The sequence below is a fragment of the Candida theae genome (assembly GCF_024610275.1).
Source record: "Candida theae strain CBS 12239 chromosome Unknown scaffold14, whole genome shotgun sequence".
NCBI lineage: Eukaryota > Fungi > Ascomycota > Pichiomycetes > Serinales > Debaryomycetaceae > Lodderomyces > Lodderomyces theae.
This window is the reverse complement of record NW_026261482.1, coordinates 78,622-106,424: the sequence shown is the minus strand read 5'-3', so window position 1 is coordinate 106,424 and position 27,803 is coordinate 78,622. Positions and strand designations below refer to the sequence as shown.

The window sequence follows — 27,803 nt, the reverse complement described above, 5'->3', positions numbered from 1 at the left end:
GTAGGAAAGACAAGCTAGGTGGTTGGACTCTGGATTGAGTCTCGATTATTTTTTTTGTGTGTGTTTATCGCAATTCAGATCCTTCTTACATTACATCAACATATCCCCCCTCTCAAAACCAAAGCCTACCTTCTCCCCCCCCCCCTTTCATTCAAATTCCTACACCTCTACAATCACCAATCTATTCTTTTTTTAACGTTTCATTAATGCGACAATTGTATACAATATTACATACACAATAATTTACACCCCACTAAAAGCTCCCAAAACCACATCTCTTAAGCCTCAGCCATATCTCTCAAACGACGAATGGTTGATCTGACAGTGGCAGCAGCAGCAGTAGAAACAGTGTAAGCACCACCAGCAACAGTCTTTCTGCAAGATTTACAAGACCAGATACCAGCAGCACCTCTTTGAACGGTTCTCTTACCACAGAATGAACAGTCGTATTTGGCGTGTTGTTGGACTTCCAACTTCTTGGTTTGTCTTCTCAATGATGAACCGTATCTGACACCGAATTTACCGGTGATTCCAACCTTCTTTGTTCTTTTAGTCCTAATGGTTACTTGTTAGTATTTTGATGCAATTTTTTTGAGAGGAGAGGACTTGTATTGAGGGAGGAGGAAAATCATGGAAAAGACAAGTGTAGTTTGGAATGGATGGAATGTGCTTGGAAAATGCTCATTGGACTTGCCAACATTGTGAATAGCAAGCTTGATCTTAATCGGGTTTTGTTCATCTACCCTTCCCATCAGTTAAAAAAAAATAATCACTCGGATTGATCTTGATTAGTCTCCACTCATTCCAATCTGGCCATTATATTGCTCCATTCTTGTAGAGAAACTTGCCCTATTGGTCACCAAAAGAACGGCAATCCCAAAAGCAACCGCTTTCTTAATCCACTTAGCTCATTGCTCACGCTTCAATCTCTCTCCGTGTAGAAGGCACATGCGTTCCAACATTCCTTGCTTCCATATATATATGTATATCTCTCTCTCCCTTCCATAGACATAATCTCCCTCATCCATGAACCCTCTCTGTCCACTATTCAGGCATGGTCACATACATTGTATAATCTTGTTGTTGTAAAAAGACGTGAAAAAGAGAAACCTTTCCTTTCACACCTCAGAAAAAAAAAATATTCACCTCACTTCTGTTACAGTAACCCAACTAAGATTTTTTTTTTCATATTGTGCACTCATACACGACATAATATTCTCTATGTGTGCGTGGCTATAGCCCTAATTCACCATCTACGTCACCTGAACACACACAAAAACAAAGTGATCCTTGCAACACTTGGATACGCAATACAAGAGAGGTACATTTGGATGCAATTCTTATCTCAAGTATCTAACTAGACCAAACTAAATAACATTGTAACTAACAACAGTATTTCAACTCTCTAGTTAAAAAGGATAAAAACAAAAAGGGCAGCACAGGTCAACACAGGTCAACACAGATCAATATCATGTATAGACATTTCAAACACACTCTCCACTTGACATGTAAACCGTAGACAAAAAGAAAAAACGAGCCCAAGATCAGGCCATTCTGGGGAACAAGTCACCGTCACCAGTATCCGCATCCACCATTTCAACATCCTCGTTGTCACCACTCTCAATGACTACGGTGCCAGCAAGACCTTGGTTCTCAATGATGACTGTATCATCGAGATTTTCATAAGCGGTCGGCCTCACTTGCTGTTGTGGTTGCTGTCGATGCTGTGCTTGTTGGTTGCCAAACCCACGTATCGGTTGATCAGCACGATTAGGAAAAATTGGGGCTTGTTCAATTTGCGGCGCATTTTGCGGGTTCGGATTTGGGTGGAAAAATTGCGTATCGTTGGGGAAATTTGTAGGTGGAAACAAAGGCTGATCAGGAGCATTTGGTGGCGGTGGTCGCTGTCTTTGATGTGGACGTTGTGGACGTTGTTGTTGCTGCTGTTGCTGCTGCTGTTGCTGCTGTTGTTGCTGCTGTTGCTGCTGTTGCTGTTCTTGCTGTTCTTGCTGCTGTTGTTGTTGGTTTGGACGAGGAGGTTGGGATGGTGCCACTCCGGCTCCCACTCGTGCTTGTTCTCCAACTTGCGCTTGCGCTTGTCGCTGCTGTGGCCTATTCTGTTGACCAGCTTCACCATGCCTCACATTAGTCCTAGTTCTAGCATTGTGCTCTTGCAATCTCTGTTGATGATGATTACGGATCAACCGTTGAAAATGCTCTCTCATTTCATCAGGGCCCATATTTCCCTCATTCAATTCTCGGAAAATCTCCCGATTTATTTCAATCATGTCTTGATTCAATTGATTGTTGTTGTTGTTATTGTTGTCTCCGACTCCTCTTGGTACAAGGAATCTTCGCTCCCATGCATTCAAGACTTCATCTCCTGCGGCGCCTGCAGCGCCTGCAGCTCCAGCTCCAGCTCCAGCTCCGGGTGCAGGTTCCACCTCACCATTCAAAAAGCGGCGTCTCCTCTCATTAAACAATGCATGTATATCACCTTGTTCAATCTGATACGAGCGTTCCTCCATAACTTGAGTTAAGTAGTTGCGCAATTGATTCACTCCGTATCCACTAAAGACACAAAACAATGATTTTTGATGCTCATTGAAATCAGGTGGTGGGTCACGACAATACTGAGTGATTTCACGTCTCAAAAATGCCGAAATCCCAGTGAGTGATAAATGAGTCAACTTGGGACAGCTCTTGAGCAACAAATAAATGGGACCAATGTTTAAGTTTGTGCAATATGACAAGTGCACTCGTTCAAGACAATCCTGTTCACCACGGCGTCTCACCAACTCCAATATACCTGAATCAGTAATCATTGAGCATTTGACCAATCCAATTCGTCTCAATTTTGGCAAATTTGCAAGCTCAACCAAAGTCCAATCCGTCAATTGCGAACAGCATGCTAGATCAATATATTGTATTCGATGGCAATACCTAACCAATGCGGCAACTCCATAATCAGTGATTAAACCACAATGGCCCAAATGGATATAATGCAAGCTCCTTCCAAGTTTACTCAATGCTCGCAAACTAGCATCGGTTATTTGCATGCATTTACTCAAAACCACATTTCTCAACCTTGGTGCACAAACCACCAACTTCTCCACCAACCTATCAGTTATGGCATTGCATCCAGTGATGTCAATGATTCTCAACTTCTCCAAAATGAATCCATCAGGAATCAACTCAAATAATTTGTCAGTTATACCTGGGGCACCACTGATTCGAAATTCTCGCAACTGGGTCAATTCCAAAAAGATTCGTTTCAAGTGTAGGTCAGTAACGTTTTCACAACCGTGCAAATCAATCTCAACCAATGCTTTACAGTTTTCATACATGGCCTCAATACTGGCATCAGTTATGTTACTGCTTGAGTTGAATTTTAGTCTTTTCAACATTGGACAACTTTGCAACAATTTTATTATGGCTGCTTCACTCACATTGCCGCACCCTGGAGCATACAATCCTTGCAATCTTGGGCAATTGTCGGCCAATGCATTAATGATATCATCATGGATATCTGTAACACCAGTCAAGTCAATAGACTGTAGTCTTTCACATCCTTGAAGTACATTCGTTATAGGTGTACGTGTAAGCTTGGCACAATTGACCAACGTCAATCTCTCCAACTTGGGACACCCAACAAATAAGCCCAACAACTTATCATCAACCAATTTGGTCATAAACGACAAATTCAACCTCTTGATAAATTGTCGATAATCCCAATGAGTTTTAAATCGATTTATCTCCATAACCTGTCTGATTTTCTTGAAAGATGCGTCGTTTTGCATATTAGGACGAAACCACAACATTTCTATAATCAAGTCAGCAATCTCGCTACATGTTGTTGCAAGAAGGTACCAATCTTTTCTCTCCAAATAGTGAAATATTTGTAGCAACACTTCTGTAGGTAATCGCATGATTGAGTTTTTATTCACCGCTTGTTGATCATCGATGTATGGGCCATGAGGCTGCTTGATGCTAGATAACCGTCTTTTTACTATTATTGCCTTCCTCAACTCTTCGTAATCATTGTATTCGTTGTCCATCATGAAATCGTTATCTACATAGTCTGATGGGTATTGACTATTAGTTCCATCCACGTCGTTCGAAGGAGTCCTACTTTTGTGATGCCCATTCCTGTGTTTAAAAAGCGGTGGTGGTGGTGGTAGTTGCTGTTGCTGTTGCTGTTGATCAAGATTGTGTTGGTTAATATCAACAGTGGATTCATCATCGTCAGCCTCATTTGAGCTTGGTGAATGGTTTCTCATAGCTGCTGTTGCAGTCAGTGCTCGCGTGTTAGACGTAGTAGCACTGGTGGTTCTTGGTGATAGGGCTCTATTCTGTTGTGGTTCATAATCCTCAAAGCTGGTAGGTGTGCTCATGTGGTTCGCTGTGGGTGTGTGTGTGCGTGTGTGTGTGTGTGTGTGTGTGTGTAACTTGTGGGTGTAGTGGTGTGATCTGGTGTGAAAGAGAGGGTGATTTATGTGGGTTGGTAAAATATCAGTTATGCAGTTGGTGTGTATCTGTGTGGTGTTATTTGTTTGAAACTGAAATGCGCTATTGTTGCCACCTACTGAAATAAAGTAAAGGTTTAGGTGATGGTGTTGATAGTGAATGTTGTTGATGTCTTTTATGTGTAGTGGTTAGTAACAGTCTGACTATCTGTCTCTGTCTGTCTCTGTCTGTCTCCTTTTGACTGATTGTCTGATTGATTTGATTTGATTGATTGGTAAGGTTTTGTTTTGTTGTGTGTGTGTGTGTGTTCTATTCCTCTCACAAAGACAAAGACAAAAAAAATGAAGGAAACAACGACAGAGCTACCATCTACACACATAAGTTACACTTTTCACTAAAGAACCACTCTAATCCAATCTCACTCTACTATCATCATTCGACAGGACTGATTACTTCTTTCTACAAAGGGGTTGAAAGTTTTATATTTAAATAACCTGCACTTAGTTTGTTACTCTTGTAATTCTTTGGTACCCAAAAATTTTGCTTGCATTTTATTGCAAATATTTAGTTACATCATATGGAACATGTGTCATTGTCTGCATGGTTAGTTCAATTTCTTGAAGATGCTGTATCTCACCAATCCTTAGGATACTTTGCAAAACGTACAATGACAATGCCTTCAATAGTTTCTTGAGACAAACAAGTTTTTAAAGTGTGTTGTGTGTCTCTAGTTGCAAAATGCACTGTCTAGAAATCAACATGCTTGTACAAATCACGAAAAACATGAATAGCACACAATACCTGCTATCTGCTTATGAAAGATGAGGTAGACATGTTCTTCTAAAATGATAAAGCTACATGCAAGTCTGTACACATCCTGAGTATACTCAATGAGTGCTAAATCACTCCATTCACATACAGTGTCGCAATTCCTAAACACGACAATCACTGTTAAGAAAAAAAATACGACACTGCAGATGTAAACGCAGAGAGAAAAAACATCAAACGAAAAGGCACTCATACACACACACACACACACGCACACGCCACACATACAAACAAACTACCAACCAAAGAAGGTCAATTTTTACATTTATCAGTCACTCATTTCCAATTCCAATTCCCATAACTACTTCCCTACAAAAGAATAATGAATAGTAGTGGCAGTAGCAGCAACAATTCCTACACATTGAAATCCTACTTATCACAAGTTGAACTGAGCATTCAAAACAAAAATGCCAGGAAATTGCAAAAACTACTCATGATCAACCATGCAAAAGCCAGAGCACGAGCAGAGTTTCCCGAACCACTGGTATTTGACTTGTACAACCTCAACAAGTTTGGTCCTGTAATAACACACCATCTACAAGTTTTGAAAAGCGCGTACATCACTCATTCAAGTGCCCTGTGTTTTGAAAATATGAATTTACAATGCAGCAACCTCGTCAAAGCCAGTGAGCAGATTGAAGGGAATTGGATCATGCCGGTTATTCTCTCGTGTTTTGGCGATTTGATTGCGTTGTATAAAGTTGCTACTGATAGAGCGCCGGAGGACTTGGATATGATTATAGCCGATTCTGAATTTGATGATTGGGGTGGAGGAGGAAATTCAAATACTACTGCATCTAAAAAGAAGGTACTGAAATTGGAGGAGTTGATCAATACGTTGAAAATGGGGTTTAATTTGAGTAATAATGACAAGACACTCGATGTTAAGTTGAGTAAACGGAACGATGTTTACTTCTTTTTGGCCAACTTGATCAAATATTACTTCAAGATGGGTAAAATTGCCCTTGCGAAAAGTGCAATAAATTCAGTGAAAGCCGGGAACAAGACATTACCCAACATGACGGCGAATGCATCTACATCTGCCAATGCTATTACGTATTTGTATTACCAAGCATTGGTTTCATTAGATGATGGTCAATATGTGGAGAGTGAAGATGCTCTCAATAGGGCCATGGATTTAATTGCCAACCATACGGACAAGTCGAGTAAGCAATTGCAAAGCTTACTCAAGATATTGATACCGTTGAAACTCTACAACAAGGGCAAGATACCTCATGAGTCAGTATGGCAAAGATTCCCCGATTTGAAGTTGATGTATCGAGATAATTTCTTGGATGCAATCTTGCGTGGTGATTTGTACAAGTATGAGCGGTGTATGGAGAAATTCCAACTAGTGTTGTTGAAAAACCATTTGTACATTTTGATGGAGTTGCTACGACAATTTGTTCAATTGAAAGTAGTGCACAAGACATACAAGATTACTCTGGAGTTGCAAACTGGTGAAAAGTCAACACCATTCAGTGCGTTTAAAGTAGCATTGGAGTTGTCGTTGTGTCCTAGTCAAAAAGAAGAAGAAGGAGGAGGAAAAGAGAAAGGAGACCAGGAAAATGGTGGCACGGGTAATGGTATTGGCAATGCGGACAACAAGGATGAAGAAGATAATGTAATGTCCTACCTGCGCCACATCTCCGATTACGAGGTTGAAAGTATTGTGTGCAATTTGATTACACAAGGATATATTAGGGGATATGTCAGTAATACAAATAGGGTTGTTGTCTTTTCCAAATCACTTCCCTTCCCAAAGATTGCTGATGTTAAAATTGAATGAGTGGTTGCTCTAGTAGTGGTGGTGGTGGTGGTGGTGGTGATGTGGTGATGTGGTGGTGTGGTGGTGTGGTGATGTGGTGGTGTAGTGGTTGAGATTATATAAGTAGAAAAATGCAAATGTATATAGGATGCTATATTTAGAGAGTGACCATGTAAATTGGTGTTTGTGGTGTTTGTGTATTGTATTTGTTTACAACGTAATCGAAAGGGTCTTCTTCATTCTTCACTGCTACTAGTAGTACTATTACTACTAATACTACTACTACTAGTACTACTCGTGATGTTGATACCTTTCGATCTCATGCGTTAAGAGATAGATGCTTATACAGGGCTTGCTCTACACTGGCGCGTTGCCTCTCTCTTTTCAGCTTCTTCAAGACAAGTGGATACATACAGAGGTTTTCAATATAGCCACTACTTGTTTCTGCTTGGTGATATACTCATAGCTTAATGCACTAGAGTTAGAGACCATTGGTAAGCATTGCCTCTTGGCAGATGTGGTTAGTATATGTATACTAGTCTTATTTGATCTCTCCGTTTCACTTCACCTTTCCTTTCCCTGCTTGACTCACTCAAAGAGAAGGTCTAGAGAGAGAGTGTGTTACCCCTATTTCAGGCAAGTACTGCATACAACCAACAACAACAACAACAGTGCTTGATAATTCTCACACGTCAATATATATATTTTACTCAACCAACTAACCAACTGTAACCAACACAATATATATATATATATATATATATATACACCTTTAACAAACCTACATTCTTTCCCATTATTACAGTGCTCACTTACTTTCTATACACAGACACTGCATATGGATCATACTGTTGATCTACAGTTCTATTACTAGCCCTTTCATTCTTCTTCTCAGTATGAACAATTATACCAGATCAACTTCGCCATCAATAACAACTAATCAACAGCAACAGCAACAGCAACAGCAAGGAAGAAGTAGAGCAGGAACCTTGCCTTCGTCCTTTTCCATACGCAACCAATTGACTCCCAATGGTTTATCCAATGGCAACTACAACTACAACTACAACTACAACAATAATGCTGTCACCAACTCATTAACTAGCAGTCCCATATACCATGGCGAATCCCTGTTTACCTCCCACAACATTAACCAAGCGCATGACTTGTTGAATATCCCCACTTCAAAAGATAGTACACTATCTACATCGCCACTACATACTAGCATCATGTCAAACCCCCACACCAGCACCAATACCAATACCAATACCAATACCAATGCCAATGGCAATAACAGCCTCAACTTGAACTTTAATATCGATTCTGCAAACCTAAGTACTACTCCAACTAGAAGAATGAGATCAGGATCATTATTCTCAACAAATTCAATATGGAATGACGATAATAACTCATCCAATAGCAATCATAGTTTACATTCCGAATTCATAATGAGTCCTTCGTTGGATGCATCATCTTCACCTTCTAATCACCAGCAACATCTTCATCTGCAACCACCACCGCTGTCACAACAGCAGCAACAGCAGCAACAGCTGCTACACCAATATTCATCGTTGCGAAACAGGTCATACACTACCAATGCTGCTATTCCAAGCGTCACCATTAATGCAACCGCCGAGTCTTTCAACACTCATGGCAACCCAAATTACTACAACGGTGCATATTATAGAAATAATGACCAAAACAAAGTATCCACATCCCCATTCATTCCCATTGGAGGTAAAACTAACGATGCCAACTTGTTGGTGGACCATTTCACGCTAAATGGAGATGACAATGGATCCACCACTGCGGCACCTAGGATTAGATCACAAACCTATTCTGGAAGCACACCACCAGGAGTAAATAAACAAGTCTTTATTGGTGGGAGCACACCAGCCACAACAGGAGAACCTGGAGGTGCAGGAAGAGGAACGGGACTCAGCCCCCAATTGCAGTTGAATCCACAATTGGACTCTTTACAAACACAATTGCACAATAACTCGCTTTTAGAGAGTACCGCCAATGGAGGAGGCGCTGGTCCAATGTTACCTTCTCAAGACATTCATCCAGAATTACTTGACGATTATGACTTTTCGCAGTTGCTCATCACTACCAATTTTGAGAACACCAATTTGGGCCCTACAAGATTTCTTTTATTTGATAATATGCCATTGTACGTTGATGCAGTGAAGTTGTTTACGATTTTGGTCAACTCCAACAACCACAAGTCATTTGGAAGTGTTGTTAGCGTCAAGATGACAATCACAACTACATCGAAGTTGGCTTTGGTTGAATGCACAAATATCCAAACCGCCATGAATTTAAAGGCCAATTTCAACCACTTGGAAATTGCACCTGGTAGTACCTTGTATGTTGCGTTTGCCAAAGTGGAAGAGCCAAGGGCTGATTTGCATCATTCCCCGTTGAAATCGGTTGCTGAGCCCAGTTTGAGTAGTTTTGCTAGCTCCAGCCAAGGTCAAGGACAAGCTCAAATGAATACACTTCGTGGGCAAAGCAACTCACCTCAATCAGTATTGTCCAAGCAAGGTTCTGTATCCTCAGCCGAGATGACTGTTGGTACACAACACACCAATACCACCTCAACAACATCCACAACAGCCGCATCCACATACGCTGCAACAACTACGCCCAATACAAGCAACATTATTGAATCAATCACCAAGTTATCTTCCACAGTGGATTTGAAAAAGGTCCAATCAATCATCAGCAAGTGCGTGGCATATCCAAATGACAATTACCGAAGCGATTTTGGACCATTGCCTGATCCAATACCGTCTAGACAATTTGACGCTCCAACTTTGAGAGAATTGAGGAAAATATTGGAAAACAAAGAGGCTGGATTATTTGATCAATTGATTGATTCTGATTTGAGCCAGGTTGGTGTAGATGAATTGGCATTGGCCATGCTTGATGAATTACCGGAAATTAGTTACGATTACCTTGGCAACACCATAGTTCAGAAATTGTTTATCTTGCTCAGTGGCAATGACAATGATGTCAATGCTGCATTGGTGAAATTGATGATGGTTAAGGAAATTGCTCCCTATTTGACCCAATTGGGAATTCACAAGAATGGGACATGGGCAATTCAAAAAATCATCAGCTTGTGCCATTCGGATTATCAACAAATGTATCTAATTGGTGCCAGTTTGAAACCGTACGCAGTCAAGTTATTCAATGATCAATTTGGCAACTATGTAATTCAAGGGTGTATTAAATTTGGGTCCCCATTCAATGACTTTGTATTTGAGGCGATGTTTGACAATTTTCTCGAAATCAGTTCTAGCCGATACGGAGCAAGATGTATTCGAACCATATTGGAAAGTAGCAACAAGATTCACCTGAGCCAGCACCATTTAAATGAGCGGAGGGGTAGTAGTAATGATGGAAAATGTGTTTCTCAAGAGCAAGTTTTGCTTGTTGCCGGGTTGATTGTTGAGTTTGCCAACGAATTGGTTGTCAACTCGAATGGAAGCTTGTTGATAACTTGGTTTTTGGACACTTTTGAAATGCACAATGCGACCAAGATTGACCTCGTTGCTGGTCGACTCTTGGCTAATTTGCGAAGCCTTTGTGTTCATCGATTGGCAAATTTAACCGTGTTGAAGTTGTTGAGTATGAATTACAATAGTTCAAGTCAGGATGAAAGAGATGTCAAGCATGATTTAATCAAGAATATTTTTGAAAATGCTGAGAATTTAAAGTTTATTTTACACGAACGAAGTGATGATAATCAGTTGAATGCTGGTCCATTATTCATTTACAAAGTAATGAGTAATCCCATGCTTGCTAATTTGACGACGCCTTATTTCCCAGCCGTTAAAAGAGTCTTGATGGAGATTAATATCGTCAATTATCATCATTATAAGAAGTTGATGGATGAAGTTGGGTTGTCGAGTAGTAGATCAGGAAAGTCCTTTTCGGGGTCAAAGAGAAGTGCCGGTGGAGGAAATGGAACTTCGGGTGGACCAGTGGGGAACCACGGACTTCATGGCACTGGAAACAGACGAGGACAACGGAATGCTACTAATGGGTCATTGAAGAATGACTCATTCCATTCTCATAATCAGCATCAGCATCAGCATCAGCATCAGCATCAGCATCAGCAGCCACCTCTTGCTGCGAATTTCCATTCTCAACAACCTATTAATCAGCAGTTTCCTATGCAACAGATCCCACCGCAGTCATATCCGTACGTGCCTCTTGTGCAGCAACAATACGCCACGCAACAACCCTCAGCTTACATGAAACAATATTATACTCAACAAGCCATGGCACAAGCTCAGCTCCAACACCAACACCACCACCACCACCAACAACAACAACAACAACAACAACAGCAACAGCAACAGCAGCAGCAACAAGCGCAACAACGGTACTACCAACAACCACAATTTCCACCAGGGACAGGGCCCACACAACCTCTGCCTCAGGAAATGGCAGTCATGCAACAATTGGAGCAATTGTCATTGAGTAGTGCTGCAATGGGATATAACTCGAATCCGGGCACGCCAACGGTGCAACAACGAAACCTGTACATGTAAGATGTTGCAAATGAAAGAAAAGTCATTGCCATGGTGGATTAGTAGAGGATGATTTTACGAAATGAAAGAGTTTGAATAGAGTGGGTATATATGATGGAGAATAATTATCAAAAGTTTTAGGAGGAGTGATATGTATATATAAATTATTTATAAATTTGGGGATAATAAAGTAATCATTAATCTATCGACGAGTTCTCAATTGTTTTACAGAGTCTGTAACATCCAGTTGTAAATTTCCTCTTCCATTTGAAATAAACATGGAATTCAAACCTATACATTGAATACATCGCATGAATCTACTCTTCGTCACTTTCCTCCTCTTCTGCTTCTTGCAACCATTGAACAAAAGGTTTAGCGGCTTTTCTAACCTTTTTGGAAACATCTTTAGGAACATACTTTTTTGAAACCTTGGACCCCCACTTGATGATGACTTCCTCACTAAGCAAATCACGATCATAAAACGCATGCAAAATCTTGGGTGTTTGAGCAACTAATTCATTAGGGTACAGCAACCCAATCAACCTCTCCAACCCACCAAGCAACGACTTTTCAAATTCTTCGTCGCCATTAATGAGCTTCGTCAACAAACCCACATGTGGTTCAATTTGATCTAGCACTTGGGCATCAAACAAAGTTTGTGCAAGGACTTGTAGCGTGGCTGGCGATTCAACAAGGTCCAACTCAACAATCTTCTTGTAGATTTCGACATCAGAAGGTAATTTGGAAACATCATTGTTAGATTCGGAGAGTATCCATTCGCCCAACTGTTCGTACGAGTTAGACGAGTCAAACGCCTCCAATTCTCGAGCTCTGGCAGCAACTGCCTCCTCACTCATATCCACCGCCCATTCATCATCTTTGATTTTCAAATCTTGCAACATGGCAGCCTCAGCATTAATCTTCTTGGCCAACAAATCATCGTCCTCGTCGTCGCCGTCTCCGCCATCAGCACGGTCACCGCCAACTCCATTCGCACCAGCAGAATTGGCAGCATCATTGGAATCATGACCAGCAGCGATATCAGAAATCGATTTTCCTCCACCGACAACATTGGCAGTCGCAGTGGCTGACTTCTTACCCTTTTTGTTATCAGGCGGGTTCTTAACAATGTACGAGTACAATTTATGTTTTGGATCAATCAAAGTGACTTTCCCACAAGCTTTACAATCACGCTCCAATGAATCTTTACCCTTGAGGACAATTTCCGTCTCAGGGTTTTTACAAGATCCACAAAGGACAAACTTATTAATGAATCCATCCAATGAATCCTGCAACTCATTAGTATCATGGGCACCATTGACCAAGTAACGATCGGTCTGGATCTGTGTTTGGGCTCCCAATTCATACCCGAAAAACTTGACCAAGTACGCTGGTGGACGATTCAAAGCACGTGAAACTTCACCCAAGTTGACGATAGCCGTCTTGATACCATTTCCTCTACCTTCGGTCTTGGACTGGAGAGGAGGCATCTTGTACCTGTAGAAAGGGTCGGTGTTATCACGACAAATATTTATAAATGACATATTGGAGACTTTAGTAATTTATTTCGGCGGTATAATGGTATGTTGAAGAGTTATGATTGATGGAGTAGGTGTGTTAGTTAGAGGGGATTTGAAATATAGCATAAAAATGAATCTAATCGGGATAAAGTTGATGACGACGGTATTGTTGGTGGTTGTGGTTGTGGTTGTGGTGGTGGTGTTGTTGTTGTTGTTGCTTCTATTTGCCACTGATGATGTGAGGATGAAACACTTCTGCTTAGGCTTTTTGTATGAAAAATTTTTTTTCTCTCTTTATAATAATAGAGTAGATGTGCAGTGTCGTGTCGCAGACTTATTTTAGTCACGTGAACACAATCTCTCACGACATTGGATGAAGCATCAAAAGAAAACAACGAGGTTTGTAAACATTTGATTTCACATCTGAATTGATTGCTCCTTGTATACACCTACGTGGCTTTGCTATTATCTACTTACAAAATGGTTAAACCGGAAGAAGATGACGACGATTACCTATACGGATCTGACGACCAAGACAATGAGCCAGCAACGAAGAAACAAAAGACAACATCAACATCAGAAGTGACTGCACTGCTCCAGAAGGACGATAATGAGAAGACTGCTGACAACACAGACGCCAAGGATGACTACAACCCAGAAGACGAACAAGGTGTGAATAATAAGGCCAAAGCAGAAGTTGAGGATGACGAAGAAGAAGAAGAAGAAGAAGAAGAAGAAGAAGATGACGACGACGACGACGACGACGACGATGATGATGATGATGATGACATTGATATCATAATAGGTGACACGGCCTCTAAACCATCTGTTCCTGGTAACGACATACTATCAGAAGTAGCAGCACCACAATCTTCCACGGGGACACCAAAACCTGGATCAACACAAATAACCACTACCACCGGCACCAGTGCATCTTCCACATCAAAACTCGATGTCAATGCCAATCCCGAATTCGAGGGTAAACCACTAACTCAATTAGACTTGGAAATTTTCAAAATGAAACCATGGCGAGCTCCCGGCGCTGATATTTCTGATTACTTCAATTTCGGATTCGACGAATTCACATGGAATGCATACTGTCATAAACAAGATAAATTGCGAGGCGAGTTCAATCCACAAAAGATCATGGCGCAAATCATGAAGGGACCCGGTGGACCCTTGCCTGGCACTGAAGTTGGAAGGGGTGGTAATAATGTGAACAGTCCCGTACCTGGCAAGAATGGGATGCCACAACCTCCAATGGGCATGTTTCCTCCAGGTATGCCGCCTATGATGATGCCACCGGGAATACAGATGCCACCGGGAATGCAGATGCCACCTGGAATGCAGATGCCACCTGGAATGCAGATGCCACCGGGCATGCAAATGCCAAACATGCAAAATTTCAACTTCAACATGTCACCACCTCCACCTCCACCATCAAAGTAGTAATGTTATACATAGTTCTATCCAAAACTGTATTACGTTTTGTTGTAATTAAATTTAATTCGTTATATTACATTATCTAGCCTCTCTATACATTACTTCAACAAGCACCTCAGCGCTCCTCACTGTCCAATTTGTTGCTTCATCATCACATTGATCCAAGGCTGCCTTCTTATCTTATTCCGTTGTACAATGCTCTCCAATATATTAACCCACCGCTTCATTTCGTGGCCATTTGGAGCACCAAATTCAATAATCTCACCATTGGCAAACTTAATCTTGAATGAATGCTCAACAAGAAGAACATCGCTGAAATTACGATGCTTCGAATTATGCAAGTTCTCCTTATCAACGTACATCACATCAATAATCTTGTTCAAATTGATCTTGGCTCTCGTCTTATGACTGAATTCCGAATGGGCAACCAATGATGTTGCATAAAGTTTGAACCATCTGCGTTTCCAAATCTCGCAATCTCCACCTTCTTGATACAAGTATCCTTCGTTGGTCAAATTCGACTCTTTACTCAACTCAGCTAATGACTGGTATGCCGATTTGATACTAGTTGGTAACACCTCATGGGGATCGGAACGGGGGATGAAAAACATTTCAACTTCCAAATCAGCAATTTTGTATGGCTTCAACCTTTGATTGGATTGGGAACCGTTACTGTTTCCATTTGCTTTGGTTTCCCACTCGTTGAAACAACTCAAATCAAATCTTTGCACTATACCTGTCACTTGTGGTTCAAATTGAGCGAAATCGACATAACACCTAGCAAATGATCCATCAGTAGCCAATTTGTTTGCCCATGTATCTTCAACCTTACTAGGAACGTACCTAGTCGTGGTGACGATGTCCTTCGATCCAAACAAACGACCAATTCTATTCTTGGATTTAACAACTTTCCTTTCTCTGACTTCAACTAATGTACCTTTTGGTTTAGTGTAACTGGCCTTCATCGTCATGATAAATTGCAAAGAGTCACCGACAATGAGTTCAAATTCTTTACCAATGGTAACCAAACTCTTATCCAAATCATACTCAGGTGTCTTGACGCAATGAACACCATTATCCAACGAAATGGTAAATTTACCCTTGTGGGACTTCATATCTGGCAAATTGATATTTTTCAATCCAAGAACACGGAAAAATAACCTACCACGCTCCTGCCAAGCAACATCTGGATGCTCATCATCAATAACCCTCGGATCAGATCTGTGACGCTGGTGCACCCCATCATGTGTTTGACTCTTGGAATCCGAAAATTCAGATGGAACTGATACAGCACTTGGCATATTCGATTTATGTTCGGGAACCCACTTTTCTTGATTGACGTTGTCTCTAATTTTGGCATTGACTAATTCATCATTTCGCAAGTTCGGTTTATCATCTGCAACTTTGACTAGATCATGGAATTGGTGTCTCTCAGCCAACTCAATACCAGTGATTGATCCATTCTTTTTCACAAGCTTGACAGGTGAGCCAATCTTAATTGGACTCTTTCTAGGTGAGCTCTTCTTTGACATTGGAGAGTGAGAATCTTTCAGGATTCTCTTAACGGGAGTCGAAGGTGCACCAGAAGAAATATTTGGCTTGGCAACCACAGGGCGCACATTTGGGTCAAATTTAGCCTCCACTACGGGCTCCAGTAACGATGAGGGTTGTGGTATTTCTTTTGCAGCAGGCTTCGAGTCAAGCTCCTGCCTTGTCGATCTTGGTGACAAATTCTCCTTGTGCAAGTAGTTCAATGACACAGCAGTATCCAACTCATCAACTCCACTCTGAGTGTGATGCGGTGTATGCGGTGTATGCGGTGAAGTGTCGAATTCAAACTCGGGCTCAGGCAATGCCGATTTCTTGTGTACAAGTACTGAACCAGTCCTTGTTGGATAATCTGCATTACCAGGCTGGGTTTTTGACATCAATTCACTTGGAGACTTGTTAAGCTCATCCACAAGATAAGGAAAGACATCGGCACCGGCACCCAATGAGGGTGGGAGACGAGGCGAAGAATCGGTATTTGCATCATGGATGGATGCAGTTTGTGGAATATGTTGATCTCCATGCTCAGCTTCAGTGACAATTGAGTTCTTTTTCGGTTTCTGTTCAACAAACTTGGCATTAGCATATTCATCCTGTGTCATACCTTTTCTTGTAGAGAGAATTCGCTTGACGTCATCTTTATCCATACTTGGCAAAGTCTTCATACCTTCAGCTCTGATAGTTGGCGGCTTTCTGGGTACAACATCCTCAAATATGTCGTCGTACATGTTCTTGGGAGATAGCACGGAGGAGGATCGTTTGATTTCAAAAGTGGGTACTCTAAATCTCGACCGTTTCGCACCACTTGCAGGGGTGGCAGCTGAACCGGCAGTTGAAGCTCTTTGTAAATGGCCGCTGCTGGAAGAAGATAATCTTCTACTTTGCCTTTGACTATTGTAAGATCCAGGTTGTGGTGGTTCCACAACATTCGGATTATTGTCAATGTTTGAAAGCACGTTAGAATTACTAAGCTGTGCCGAAGAAACCCTCGACTGATTGGTAAAATGTAAATCATTAAACCCAGAATCTCTAGAAAGTTCAGGCAAGAATCCCGACAAATGTAAATCATCAAAATTGTCAGGGCTAACCACTCGCCTCGACATGACATTCACCTCCTTGATTTTTTTCCCACTCAACGAGGAGGGGATTCTGACTTTATCAGTTGACATTGCTCGCTTAAGTTGGTCTTGATCCTCTTTGTAAGCAGCTATTAGTTGCTGTGTAGGCACCTTGTGCATCTGCTTCTTTTTCTGGTTGCGTTGACTATGCCAGATGGATAAAAAGTTGTCAGGTTTCGGCTTCACAACATCCTTCTCTGCCGATAACATTTGCTCAAAACTAGACACCGAGTCCATATTCCTAGTCACATCTTCTAAGGAGGAGTAATTGTTGGTTTCGATCGGTGGCAAAGTAATATCCTCATTTGCATCAGCAATATTCGACGAGTTGGCCAAAATGGTATCACCATCTTTTGGACCGTGAGTTGCGTCAATAGCTTCATCGATGGCTCTTGGTGGTGCCAAACTCTTAAGAACTCCGTCCTTCTTGACACCTCCCTGCATTGGTCCTTCAAGGGCCTGGCTGAGTTCATTCGATGCGTCTGCAAACTCTTCGTTCGACGAAGTGTGAGAAGGATCATCCTCGAGCAAGTTTGATTGATCAAGAACTTTGCTATTCTCGTCATTATCTTCTCGATCTCCATCATTACTATCCTCTAGTTTCCAACCACTGTCTGTGTGAAATCTGATTGACATCATGGACTCCTCCTCTAAGTTTGCATTTTCCAAAGTTTCGTTGTGAGATGTTTGTTTGGTGGCAGTATGTGGCCGATGTTTCTCCATGCATTCTTGTGGCTGTGACTCACCACGACCCGTTATATCATTATTCAATCTTGAATGGTGGTCTCTGTTCATGGCGTCTTGTGTACGTTGTGTTGTATCATTTGACTCGCGTTCCCGCACTTGATTACCAAATCCAGTTGGAGCATGCAGTTGTAAAGCTTCATTGGACTCCCTCTTTACAACAACACGAACTTGGGGCTCAAGCAATTCGTCATCTCGAAGTTTTTCTTGTTTTATTAAAATTTGCTCTTCTTCAGATGCAAAGTCTTGTCCATTAATGTCTTTTTCTATCTTCACACGAACCTCATCCCTTTCTTGTGTTATCATCGACTCATGTTGCACCTTCTCCTTTTTTATTACCACTTCTTTTTCTTGTGGGACATTATGAAGCCCAACTTGAGATGCCGAGGCACTATTAAGCAAGTTCATAATCGACTGCTCAGTCCGATCGTATGAATTGTCAAAAGAATCCAAATGCGATTCCGGTTGTGCATGTAAATCTAGTTTGCTATTGGAAAGGTTCATGTACAAGGCGTCCTCAGATTCGTCTCTGGGCAACATTGATTCCACAGCGGCATCAGATAATCCTTTGATACCATCACGCAATGCAAGTCCGCGGTTGGCTTTTGTAGGTGACCCTGGCACTGAGTTCAAACTTCTGTTATCATCCCGCAACGATTGAAGAGAAGATTGCGACGATCCAGACGATCGTAATTGTACATCTGGTGATTTTTGTAAAGAATCCAATGGGTTCTCCATTTGAAACTTGGGAGTTTGTAAAGAGAGTGATAAATGATGAATATTTTCAGTTGTCTTGTTCTTTGACGCCAATTCCAACTCCTGTAATCGAGCATCCAAATCATATTCTTCATCTGATTCTGGGGTAACCTTTTCATGTAATGGTACGGCTTGAAGTTTTTTCCCCTTTTCTGGACTTCCTCGTTCGCCATTCAAGAGTTGGGCAAAAGTTGGTTTGCTTGTATGAGGAGGGGGTGGTGGCGGTGGAGAAGCTAAACTTTCATCCTCGGAAGGTGGATGCGGCTGGTCCCAAACGTGGGTAATTGGTTTTTGAAGCGCCAACTGGTTGATACTTTGTTGTGGTTCATTGCCAGTTTCCTGTTGTCCTTGAGCATACTGATAAATTTTTGGATCAGTTGCGGTAAATGCAACTTTTTTGGGCGAGCTTGTTCCAGGTTTCTTCATTATTGATTTATTAGGCGATGAATTCGTGTAGGTTTGTTTGTTTGTTAGGTTGACTGCGGATGTTGTAGGTGTTTGCAGTGTGTATATATCCACTTGAGATTTATACTGATCCAGTATTTGAATGGTGTCTTGCATATCAGCCGAAGTGTCAATATCAAAGTTTCTATCCAATGATGATTTGAGATCGTTTTGTGAAGCTGGATATATTTTACTGTGAAGCTGATCTTGATCACTGGCGTATGTGTCTGAACTTGAGTTTGGATCCTTTGAAGATGTGTGTTGGTTCGGAAACTTTAGTGGTTTGGTTGGTGAAGTATTGATCGACATTGATAAGCTGTTTTCATTTCGCCTGTGGCCCGGGTCGAATGTGGTTGGAGGTGCCATACTCTCCAAATCTGCACTCATTTCTCGAAGCAATAGATCGACAGATTCTAAAAAAGGGTGTTAGTATAACTAATTATCAGGAGAGGAATTATGATTGATTGTAGAATAGACCACAATCAGCTCTATCAATCATCAGATTATGATTGCAACATACCACTTTCGTTCTTAAAGAAGTCTGTACCTTGACTCAGTGATCGTGACAAATCTTGGTTGGACGCGACTGGTGGCTCCAATTGTGACATACTCTGTGTAGCAAGGCTAATGTCGGTTTTAGTGGATGAATGAAAACGAGTGGACTGGTGATTAATACAGTTTGGTTGCTGGATTGGAGTTAAATCAAGTAGAGTTCAAGGGAATGACTATGGTTAGTCTACTCGTGGTTCTTCTCTTTTTGTTGTTGTTTCCAATCAATCAATTTCTGTTGTTTTCTTTTTTTTTTTTCTTTTTTCTCACTCTATTTTCTGTTGTTTATGTTTCTTCCCAATTGGGAAAATGTATGAGAGAAACAAATAAAGAATACACAAGGCGTCCTTGTCAGCTTATGGAGCCATATTTGAAGTGTACTGCTGGAAGGTTTGGGCACATCAGTGTGTGTGTGTGTGTCTAAACCGTAAATCTCATTTTCTTTTGCAACTGGATGTAAGTAGTTTGAGTGCACAGAATATGAACATTGATAGTTTTTGTTTTGTGCTTGCCTAAAGTCTTCAACAAATTCTTTCGAGGAATGCCGAAGCCACTCAAGCTTCGCTGCAGTTGAAAGTGGGACCCAAATCCCTCGGTACTTAGTATATAGGGACTTAAGCAGATTGCCTACTAGTGCAATGCTCAGCTCAAAAGAAGAATGCAGCGATTAGGTCTCTTGAGACGCGTTTTGGAAATCAGTCTATATATCTACAAGCTAAAGCACCTGAGCCTCCATATGCTTGAATCTTTTGCCGAGGAGTAGTGTTGCATGTGTTGCATCTTCCAATCCTTCTAGTTCGGGACACAAAGAAGGTAGGTCATTTATATCAGACTAACACTCAAGCTCTGCTTGTGGAACGAGGATATGCGCCTCGTCCTAAAGTCCTTTTTTTTGCCACTTTTTTTTTTGCAGCAACTACAACAAAAAGTGTAAATGGAAGGAGTAAGAAGCGACACAGAAGACAGGAACAAAGCAATCACGCTTAATTAATTGAAAACGAGTGTTTGAGGGGGGGGGCGGTACAAACTTGAGTGAAGAATTCCTAGAATACCTATATAGATTTGGTAACTTTTATATAACATCAATAATGGTTTATCATAGACACTAATAGTAATACTCGTAACAATTAACTGTTGGCAACACGACTTTCACTTCTGATGATATCTTTCCAATCTCTGTATCCGTTCCAGTTTGTAATGGTCGAGTAAAATTGATGATTTTCCCGCGTCTATTACTCACATCCATCGTTTTCAAATATTGTTCTGCTATTGACAATCTCACCCCACAAAGAATCAACCCCCAAGAGCTCACATGGTCCCTGGTTTAAAAACCTGGAAGATAGTCAATCAATTAAATGAGGATTACATTCTCGTTCACAAACGGTACTTAAAAAACAATGTCAAGTTTAGTCACAAGCTTTGTCAAGCTCATTGGGGGCAAGAATAAAGGGGTATCAGTTATCCGGCACAATTATGCCCATCCATTGTTGTACATTTGAAATGCATGCATCGGTACAAAAATTTCTTGATCTTTCCCCAAAGCATGTATTTTGAAAATCATGGCTTTCTATTGGACCTTGCGTTGGCTACTAGAGGAATATGCATTTAAATAATTATTTGAATCATGGCACCTGATCACGACTACCACATTAAGACATCAAAAGTACGAGAAATTATTAAACTGCGCCTTGAGAAATAACATTCAAGAAAAAAAAAAAAAATAAAGTTGCAAAATTTAAAATTGAAACAAAACACTAAACCAGTTAACCACCGTAAGTCAATGGAATACAAACATAAATAACTCAAGACGCATGAGAATGAAAAAGATTGAAGTCAAAATTCGTTCTTTTGTATTTTCCAACCTGCTGCACCGCACTACGAGAACAATCTCTCTCTCTCTCTCTCTCTTTTTTTTTTTTTTCCCACTTCCCCACCCCCAAAGCATAACCATATGCTTGCTTACCTCTGTACTTAACTCCAAACAGTAATCAAACCATCCAACTAGAGTAACTTCTGCAGTAAAATGAAAGGCAAAAGCGAGAATTGAAGAACACACTGGAATCATGTGCTTAGCCGTTGTATATATATGTTGGTAGATATTTTCTTTTCTTTCTCCAACCAAGAAAATAATTTCCTTACCTTTCTTCCACCTTTTCACCATCCAACACAAAATAAAATATTGGAACTCGACAGATTCCACATTCATATCAAGCACGAGTCAACTCGTTCCCTCGTTACTTTCCTTAGTCAAAATTCCCTTTGTTCTGTTTTCTGTTTTTTTGTTTTTCTTTTTTATTTTGCCATCCTTCTTTTTCTCCACCATTGGCTTTCGTTTAAGTGGTTAGACTCATTTTAGATCCCACCAATACGAATCTACATTTGAACCATATATACAACCACCTCCCACTCATTATCGGGCACCATCGTCACTGAAAACTCAAATCACTCTTTCCTTTCTCAATCAAAAGTCTTGGTCACGTAATGAAGTTCAATTCTGCTACCTTATTTGCTATTTTAGCCGCTGGCGCATATGCCGCTGATGAATCGTCTACCTCATCTGGATCGGCATCTGCTTCCAGCGCCTCTTCCAGATCTGGCTCCCCCACTGCCACCAGCTCCAACTCAAGATCCACCTCAAACACTTGTTCGTTCTCAAGCGCCACCATTACCAACGCCACCGCACTTCAACAAGTTGCCTCATGTTCAACTTTAGATGGAGATATAACCATCTCGGGTGATGAGTTTGCCACGATTGATTTACCCCAGTTGGAAGAAATTGCTGGTGACGTTACCATCACAAACGCCAGATCTCTTAATTCGGTCATTTTGAACCAATTGACCAGTATCGAAGGTAAATTGGCAATCACAAACATGACCCAATTGATTACGATTGATTTGTCCCAATTGGAAAACTCTAGAGACTTGGAATTGGTTTCATTACCTTCTTTTGCCAACTTGATGTTGAATCAAGAGATTGAGGATGTTGGTAGATTCACTTTGTCTGATACTGCGTTGAGCAACTTGAACGTATTGACTACATTCACCACTCTCCAATACATGAATATCAACAATAACAAAAACATCACCCAACTTCAATTTCCAAATTTGAAAAGTGTCTCTGATGCATTGATTTTAAGTTTCAACAATGACGATGCCGTGGTAGAGTTGAATGAGTTGCAATGGGCTTCCAACTTGACCATTCAATCAGTGCGGGCATTTTCCGCTAATGACTTGCAAAACGTTAATGGCACTTTGCAATTCAGTTATAACGTATTCAACGCATTGAACCTCTCCAATTTGTCTTATGTTGGATCAAGCTTGCAAGTGTTTGCACATGATGAATTAGCATCTCTTGATTTTTCAAACTTGAGAGAAATCGGCGGCGAGTTGAGTTTCTTCAACAATTCCGATTTACATGACATGTCAAATACTTTTCCAAGGTTGCAGACAGTTGAAGGTGCAGTTGCCATTAGTGGAGACATTTCTAATTTGACCATGAGCAGTTTGCTGAGAGTTGTAGGTGATTTCCAATTGAATTCAACCTCGGAAGACTTCGATTGCTCTGAATTTGATCAATTACACGACGATGGTGATATTGAGGGCCATAACTACATCTGCTCAACTTCTGGCTCCGACAGCACCTTATCATCAGCAACTGGCTCCGAAACCGGCTCTTCTTCAACCAATTCAGGCTTTAGTGGAGATGGAGATGCCTCAAATAGATCAAATGCCAGCAACAAATTGATTATCTCAAGCTTGTTGATGCCTATTGGATTAATCCTTGCCATTGCCATGTTGTAAGAGAAGCTAACATACGCATGAAATATCCCAGTCCATTCTATATAAACTATATAACAATCAAGTATTTGTAAACTAAAATCACCACTACTCCCATAAAGGCCATCTCCTTTGCCACATCCAAACACATTTGTTTTCTCCACCCACCAGTACCCATCTTGCTCTTTTCCTCCCGTTTCAGTCTACTCAACGGCAAAACCGTCCAACTTGAATTATTGCCCGTTTTCAAGCGCAAATTTTGCTGTAGTATAACCACAATTGACACAACCGCCATAACAATGTATACAACCACATTGATATATGGCGTCTGCATATAGCAAATCTTGGTTTGGTACTTTAAACCCTCGGGCAGTTTGACATAGCTGAGTAACTGCACAGCGGGATAGTAAATCCCCATCGCCATCGACATGGACTTTATCGTGATTTCCCTAGTCCCTTGATCATGTACAATATCACAATAATCATGATCATCTCCCGAAAATATCAAATCGGGCTCAATCTTATCAAGCAAAAAATCGGAAATCTCCTTTGTGAGTGAATTTTGATACTGGTATCCTCGTCCCAAGGCCAAAAACTTTGGCTTTTCTCTTAATGGGCCACATTTAGTATCAGGATGACGAGAAAGCGGCACGTGTGATAACAAGATCCGCGGCATGCTCTTCTTTGGCAATCCATTAACGAACCCAAGCGCAGCTTGGTTGATCTGATCCTTAGTCGATGATAAACTGGTAGTATCAACAAGAATAAACTCGACCCCAGCAATACTAGTTTGCAAATTTGGATTACCAAAAGTTTCACTAAATCGATCACGTACTTCAGTTCGTATCAAATCGCCAAATCCAATATCATGGTTTCCGGGAAGGTTAGTATACATTTGTCTATTTTGTGGGAAAATCGATCTGAATCGGGCCACTTCCTTGTTGAAGTACTCGTCGGTGGAGGCACGTCCATTATCTAGTAAATCCCCTAAGAAAATCGTTGAGTTTGGGTTGAGTTTGGTTAATTGGGCATAGTTGCGTTTCAAATGTTGATCAACGGTGTGTTGCGATAGACTAAGCAAATAAGAGTTGCGACCTGGATATGTGTGATTGTCAATTAGTTGTGGATCGGCAATGAGTAAGATGTTGGTTTGCGTGGTGGCATCAGCTTTGCTATTTTGGTTGAGGTTTGGCCATTTGCATTGTCGGATTGTTTTGTAAGGTACATATTTCTCATTTATAAGGAACACAATCACCCAAGAGATGAGTAAGTAGAACAACACTCGATACTCCTTCATTGGATTGGTTAGTGTGACGTGTAACGTGTTCCGTGTTTCGTGTTCCGTGTTTCGTGTTTCGTCAGTGACAAACAAAGAACGCGCGATTCATTGCACACCCTTGTTTCTTTTGCTCTTTCTCTTTTCTCTCTATAACTCCAACGGAAGAGACTGAAAAAAAAAAAAAAAAAAAAAGAGACACGCTTTGTACAGCTTCCATAGTTCCCCTCCAATGTTTGCGGTTACCATAATTCTAGTGTCACTAGCAACTATATACACTATTTTGAAACTACTCAATTACCTCAAAACTGTTCCTGATCTTTATTTACAACAACAATCATACCCTGACCCAACACGTCTACCAAACGAGTCGCCTATATATCATTCAACCAAATCACCAACAGGATTACGTCTTGGCCTTGACATTCGATACGACCACTACAAGATACGCAGGGGGAACTGCAATGATATCTGGGAGATCGCAATGAGGAAGCAGAAGGGAAATAGAGAAGTCGAGGGAGGAAGAGCTAACGGTATCTATATCAGGGGTAAGTTTGTTGAATTTGCAACCATCAACTACTACATATCGCAGTGGGATAATTTCAAATATGATGCAATCAACATACCAGTGGATCACCAAGTCGATGCACACTGGGTAATTGTGGTTTTGATCTGTCTCATTAAGCAAGTCCCGCTACAATTTTACGATGCCAAATTAAAGCCCGAAACCGGTACACTCATCTCCGAGATCAAACTCCCCCCACCACAGCAATCACACGACTTTAACAATGTGTATTCAGTGGAGAAAGATAAGGGAATAGCCATCGAGTTTCACAAAGTGGTGAAGTTGGGAATTGACGTCGTTGTCAAATTCACGCAATTGAATCTAATTAGCGCTGTTGCATCTTCAATCAAGCATTTGCCAGCGGAGTACAACGCCACGGGTAAATCAATGACAATTGTACCATCTTCCGATTTTGCTGGTGTATCAAACACCATTGTCAAGTTGTTGATGGCATTTGTATGCCAAATGGAGGTGCACATTGATGAAACACCCAGGTTCAACACTGAAATAACGTGCCTTCCCGAATCGAAAACATTATTGACTGACTTATCATGGATACAAAACATCAAATTGCAATTTCTCAAAATGGGGATCTTTTCACTGACAAAACTAGCCTATGTCCATTCTTCCATTTCCCACCCCAGACTAACGTCATCACAACTCAACCACTTGCGTATACTCACAAACTCCCACGTCATCCGCGAATACTACACTTACAACATCATGGGCCCTTTACTAACCACTGACTACTATGAATATCGTACGTATACTCGCCAATTTGGGGCGATGCCCCAATCACTCGAAATGAAGGTGAACAACTTGAGTGGTGATGGAGTAGGGAATTTATTGGTGAGGGGGTACACCATAGGTAAATCTACAAACTACTTGAATGGAGTAGAGCAGCAGCAACAACAAAATGCGAATTCGCAAGGAGACGGGTTCATGCCAGTGAATGCGAGAGGTAAATGGGGTACTGATGGGTGTTTCTACTTGATATAATCTTTGTACATACTGTATATAGACAAGCTGTATACGTTTTTGTTTTTTGTTTTTTGTTTTTTGTTTTTTATTTTTTTGTTTTTTGTTTTGTGTTTTGTGTTTTGTGTTTTTGAGTTCTCTTTGTTTAAACCTTGATCTTCTTGATATGATCAAACAAGGTTACAGTTACATCGTCTCTGCATCTCTTTCTACCAGCTTCTTGTTGAACAATAAACACCTTTTGATTCAATTGTTGTGAAAAGTAAGTTTCAAATCTAATCTTGACAAATTTCAAATTATCGATGTTCAAATCGTTGAAAAATTGCCACCATTTCGACAATTTGTCGGTATATGACACCATATCCAAATCCCAAATCAAGTCATTGGACAAAATATCGTCCCTCATTGTAGAACTTTGTTTGATAATTTGGTACTTTATGAAATCATAGCCAAAAATGAACAAAATATTACACCAATTTTCATACTTGTCGCCCATCAACCCCAATTCATAGTTTAATAACCCAAGTATTTGAATTTCAACACTGCGCAAGTGTTGGATATGTTTAGCATCTTCATCCAATCCAATGATCTTACACCACGATTTGAATGAGTAGTTGTAATCTTGATTAAACTTGGAAGCGATAATGACCAATCCAAGAAACAAATGCTGGCATTTGATGGGTAACTGTGAGTTCTTGGTGGTGATTATCAACTTGTATATGTAAAAACATGCCAATTGTAACGATTGGATAGATGTTTTGGACCGTTTGAGAATCTCAATGATGAATTGCTTGGTTTTAACTGTGTCGCAAGTATGTTGTTTTTGCTTTGAGTACAAGATTTTGAGTAAGTTGGTGGCACTATTGACCAAAATTGAGTTGAATTGTGCTTTACTCAAATGTGCTTGATAGTAGTAGTCGTGATGGTTCGGAGCAGAAGCGGTTGGGGAAAGTGGTTTAGTAAGCAATGTCGACTCTGTTTCAGTCGAGGAGGACGAATTTGGTGGTGTTAACATGTCAGCGCCTTCTGTCTTTTGCGAAATTTGAGCAACTTTTTCCACTTGCAGTTGCAGTTGCTCTTCCTTCTTGCAAGATGGTGAAATTGGAGATTGCATAGTTGATCAAAATAAAAAAAAAAAAATAGAAACTAGTTTGAAATGAAATAATAATGAAAAGCAAGCAAGACCCCTTGATTGTATTTTCAACCCCCTGTAAAACCTGATAATTTAAACGCCTGTAAGTAATAAGAAAAAGGCAATCTTGTAATAAAAATGAATAAAAAATAAAAAATGAATTGCAAAAAACCCTTGCAAAATGATGACTCCTGATGATATAAAAAAGCTGATAAATTATAAGTTACCTTTTAAATAGTAACCGACTCAATAACGTTATGAGCTTAAAATTTCGTTGCTTCGTTGTTAAAATAAATGACGTAAAATCGTATGAGTAACGAACCTTAGATCGATATCAACACAACTGAAT

The 27,803-nt window shown here is 40.7% G+C and overlaps 11 protein-coding genes across 11 annotated transcripts; 5 read left to right on the top strand and 6 right to left on the bottom strand. All coding sequences in view use genetic code 12, as the record gives it.

Moving 5' to 3' along the window:
• Nucleotides 1-278: 278 nt before the first annotated feature.
• RPL43A (60S ribosomal eL43 domain-containing protein) lies at nucleotides 279-700 on the bottom strand (the record flags this gene model as incomplete). Its single annotated transcript, XM_051754475.1, has 2 exons — nucleotides 279-555; nucleotides 642-700. The coding sequence occupies 2 exons, from the start codon at nucleotides 698-700 to the stop codon at nucleotides 279-281; spliced, it is 336 nt and encodes a 111-aa protein (XP_051606595.1).
• Nucleotides 701-1,544: 844 nt separating this feature from the next.
• GRR1 (SCF ubiquitin ligase complex subunit) lies at nucleotides 1,545-4,394 on the bottom strand (the record flags this gene model as incomplete). Its single annotated transcript, XM_051754474.1, has 1 exon — nucleotides 1,545-4,394. The coding sequence occupies one exon, from the start codon at nucleotides 4,392-4,394 to the stop codon at nucleotides 1,545-1,547; it is 2,850 nt and encodes a 949-aa protein (XP_051606594.1).
• A 1,223-nt stretch (nucleotides 4,395-5,617) lies between these two features.
• Nucleotides 5,618-7,084, top strand: KGF57_004913 (uncharacterized protein; the record flags this gene model as incomplete). The annotated part of the gene is made up of 1 exon (XM_051754473.1): nucleotides 5,618-7,084. One exon carries the CDS (start codon nucleotides 5,618-5,620, stop codon nucleotides 7,082-7,084), a length of 1,467 nt encoding a protein of 488 aa, XP_051606593.1.
• An 875-nt stretch (nucleotides 7,085-7,959) lies between these two features.
• On the top strand, nucleotides 7,960-11,625 carry KGF57_004912 (uncharacterized protein; the record flags this gene model as incomplete). The annotated part of the gene is made up of 1 exon (XM_051754472.1): nucleotides 7,960-11,625. One exon carries the CDS (start codon nucleotides 7,960-7,962, stop codon nucleotides 11,623-11,625), a length of 3,666 nt encoding a protein of 1,221 aa, XP_051606592.1.
• A 296-nt stretch (nucleotides 11,626-11,921) lies between these two features.
• On the bottom strand, nucleotides 11,922-13,094 carry TIF5 (translation initiation factor eIF5; the record flags this gene model as incomplete). The annotated part of the gene is made up of 1 exon (XM_051754471.1): nucleotides 11,922-13,094. One exon carries the CDS (start codon nucleotides 13,092-13,094, stop codon nucleotides 11,922-11,924), a length of 1,173 nt encoding a protein of 390 aa, XP_051606591.1.
• A 510-nt stretch (nucleotides 13,095-13,604) lies between these two features.
• On the top strand, nucleotides 13,605-14,573 carry KGF57_004910 (cleavage polyadenylation factor subunit; the record flags this gene model as incomplete). Its single annotated transcript, XM_051754470.1, has 1 exon — nucleotides 13,605-14,573. One exon carries the CDS (start codon nucleotides 13,605-13,607, stop codon nucleotides 14,571-14,573), a length of 969 nt encoding a protein of 322 aa, XP_051606590.1.
• A 119-nt stretch (nucleotides 14,574-14,692) lies between these two features.
• INT1 (Int1p) lies at nucleotides 14,693-19,785 on the bottom strand (the record flags this gene model as incomplete). The annotated part of the gene is made up of 2 exons (XM_051754469.1): nucleotides 14,693-19,590; nucleotides 19,698-19,785. The coding sequence occupies 2 exons, from the start codon at nucleotides 19,783-19,785 to the stop codon at nucleotides 14,693-14,695; spliced, it is 4,986 nt and encodes a 1,661-aa protein (XP_051606589.1).
• A 2,422-nt stretch (nucleotides 19,786-22,207) lies between these two features.
• Nucleotides 22,208-23,527, top strand: ECM331 (Ecm331p; the record flags this gene model as incomplete). Its single annotated transcript, XM_051754468.1, has 1 exon — nucleotides 22,208-23,527. The coding sequence occupies one exon, from the start codon at nucleotides 22,208-22,210 to the stop codon at nucleotides 23,525-23,527; it is 1,320 nt and encodes a 439-aa protein (XP_051606588.1).
• Nucleotides 23,528-23,573: 46 nt separating this feature from the next.
• KGF57_004907 (uncharacterized protein) lies at nucleotides 23,574-24,800 on the bottom strand (the record flags this gene model as incomplete). The annotated part of the gene is made up of 1 exon (XM_051754466.1): nucleotides 23,574-24,800. One exon carries the CDS (start codon nucleotides 24,798-24,800, stop codon nucleotides 23,574-23,576), a length of 1,227 nt encoding a protein of 408 aa, XP_051606587.1.
• A 211-nt stretch (nucleotides 24,801-25,011) lies between these two features.
• KGF57_004906 (uncharacterized protein) lies at nucleotides 25,012-26,343 on the top strand (the record flags this gene model as incomplete). Its single annotated transcript, XM_051754465.1, has 1 exon — nucleotides 25,012-26,343. One exon carries the CDS (start codon nucleotides 25,012-25,014, stop codon nucleotides 26,341-26,343), a length of 1,332 nt encoding a protein of 443 aa, XP_051606586.1.
• Nucleotides 26,344-26,467: 124 nt separating this feature from the next.
• PCL5 (Pcl5p) lies at nucleotides 26,468-27,436 on the bottom strand (the record flags this gene model as incomplete). Its single annotated transcript, XM_051754464.1, has 1 exon — nucleotides 26,468-27,436. The coding sequence occupies one exon, from the start codon at nucleotides 27,434-27,436 to the stop codon at nucleotides 26,468-26,470; it is 969 nt and encodes a 322-aa protein (XP_051606585.1).
• Nucleotides 27,437-27,803: the final 367 nt, after the last annotated feature.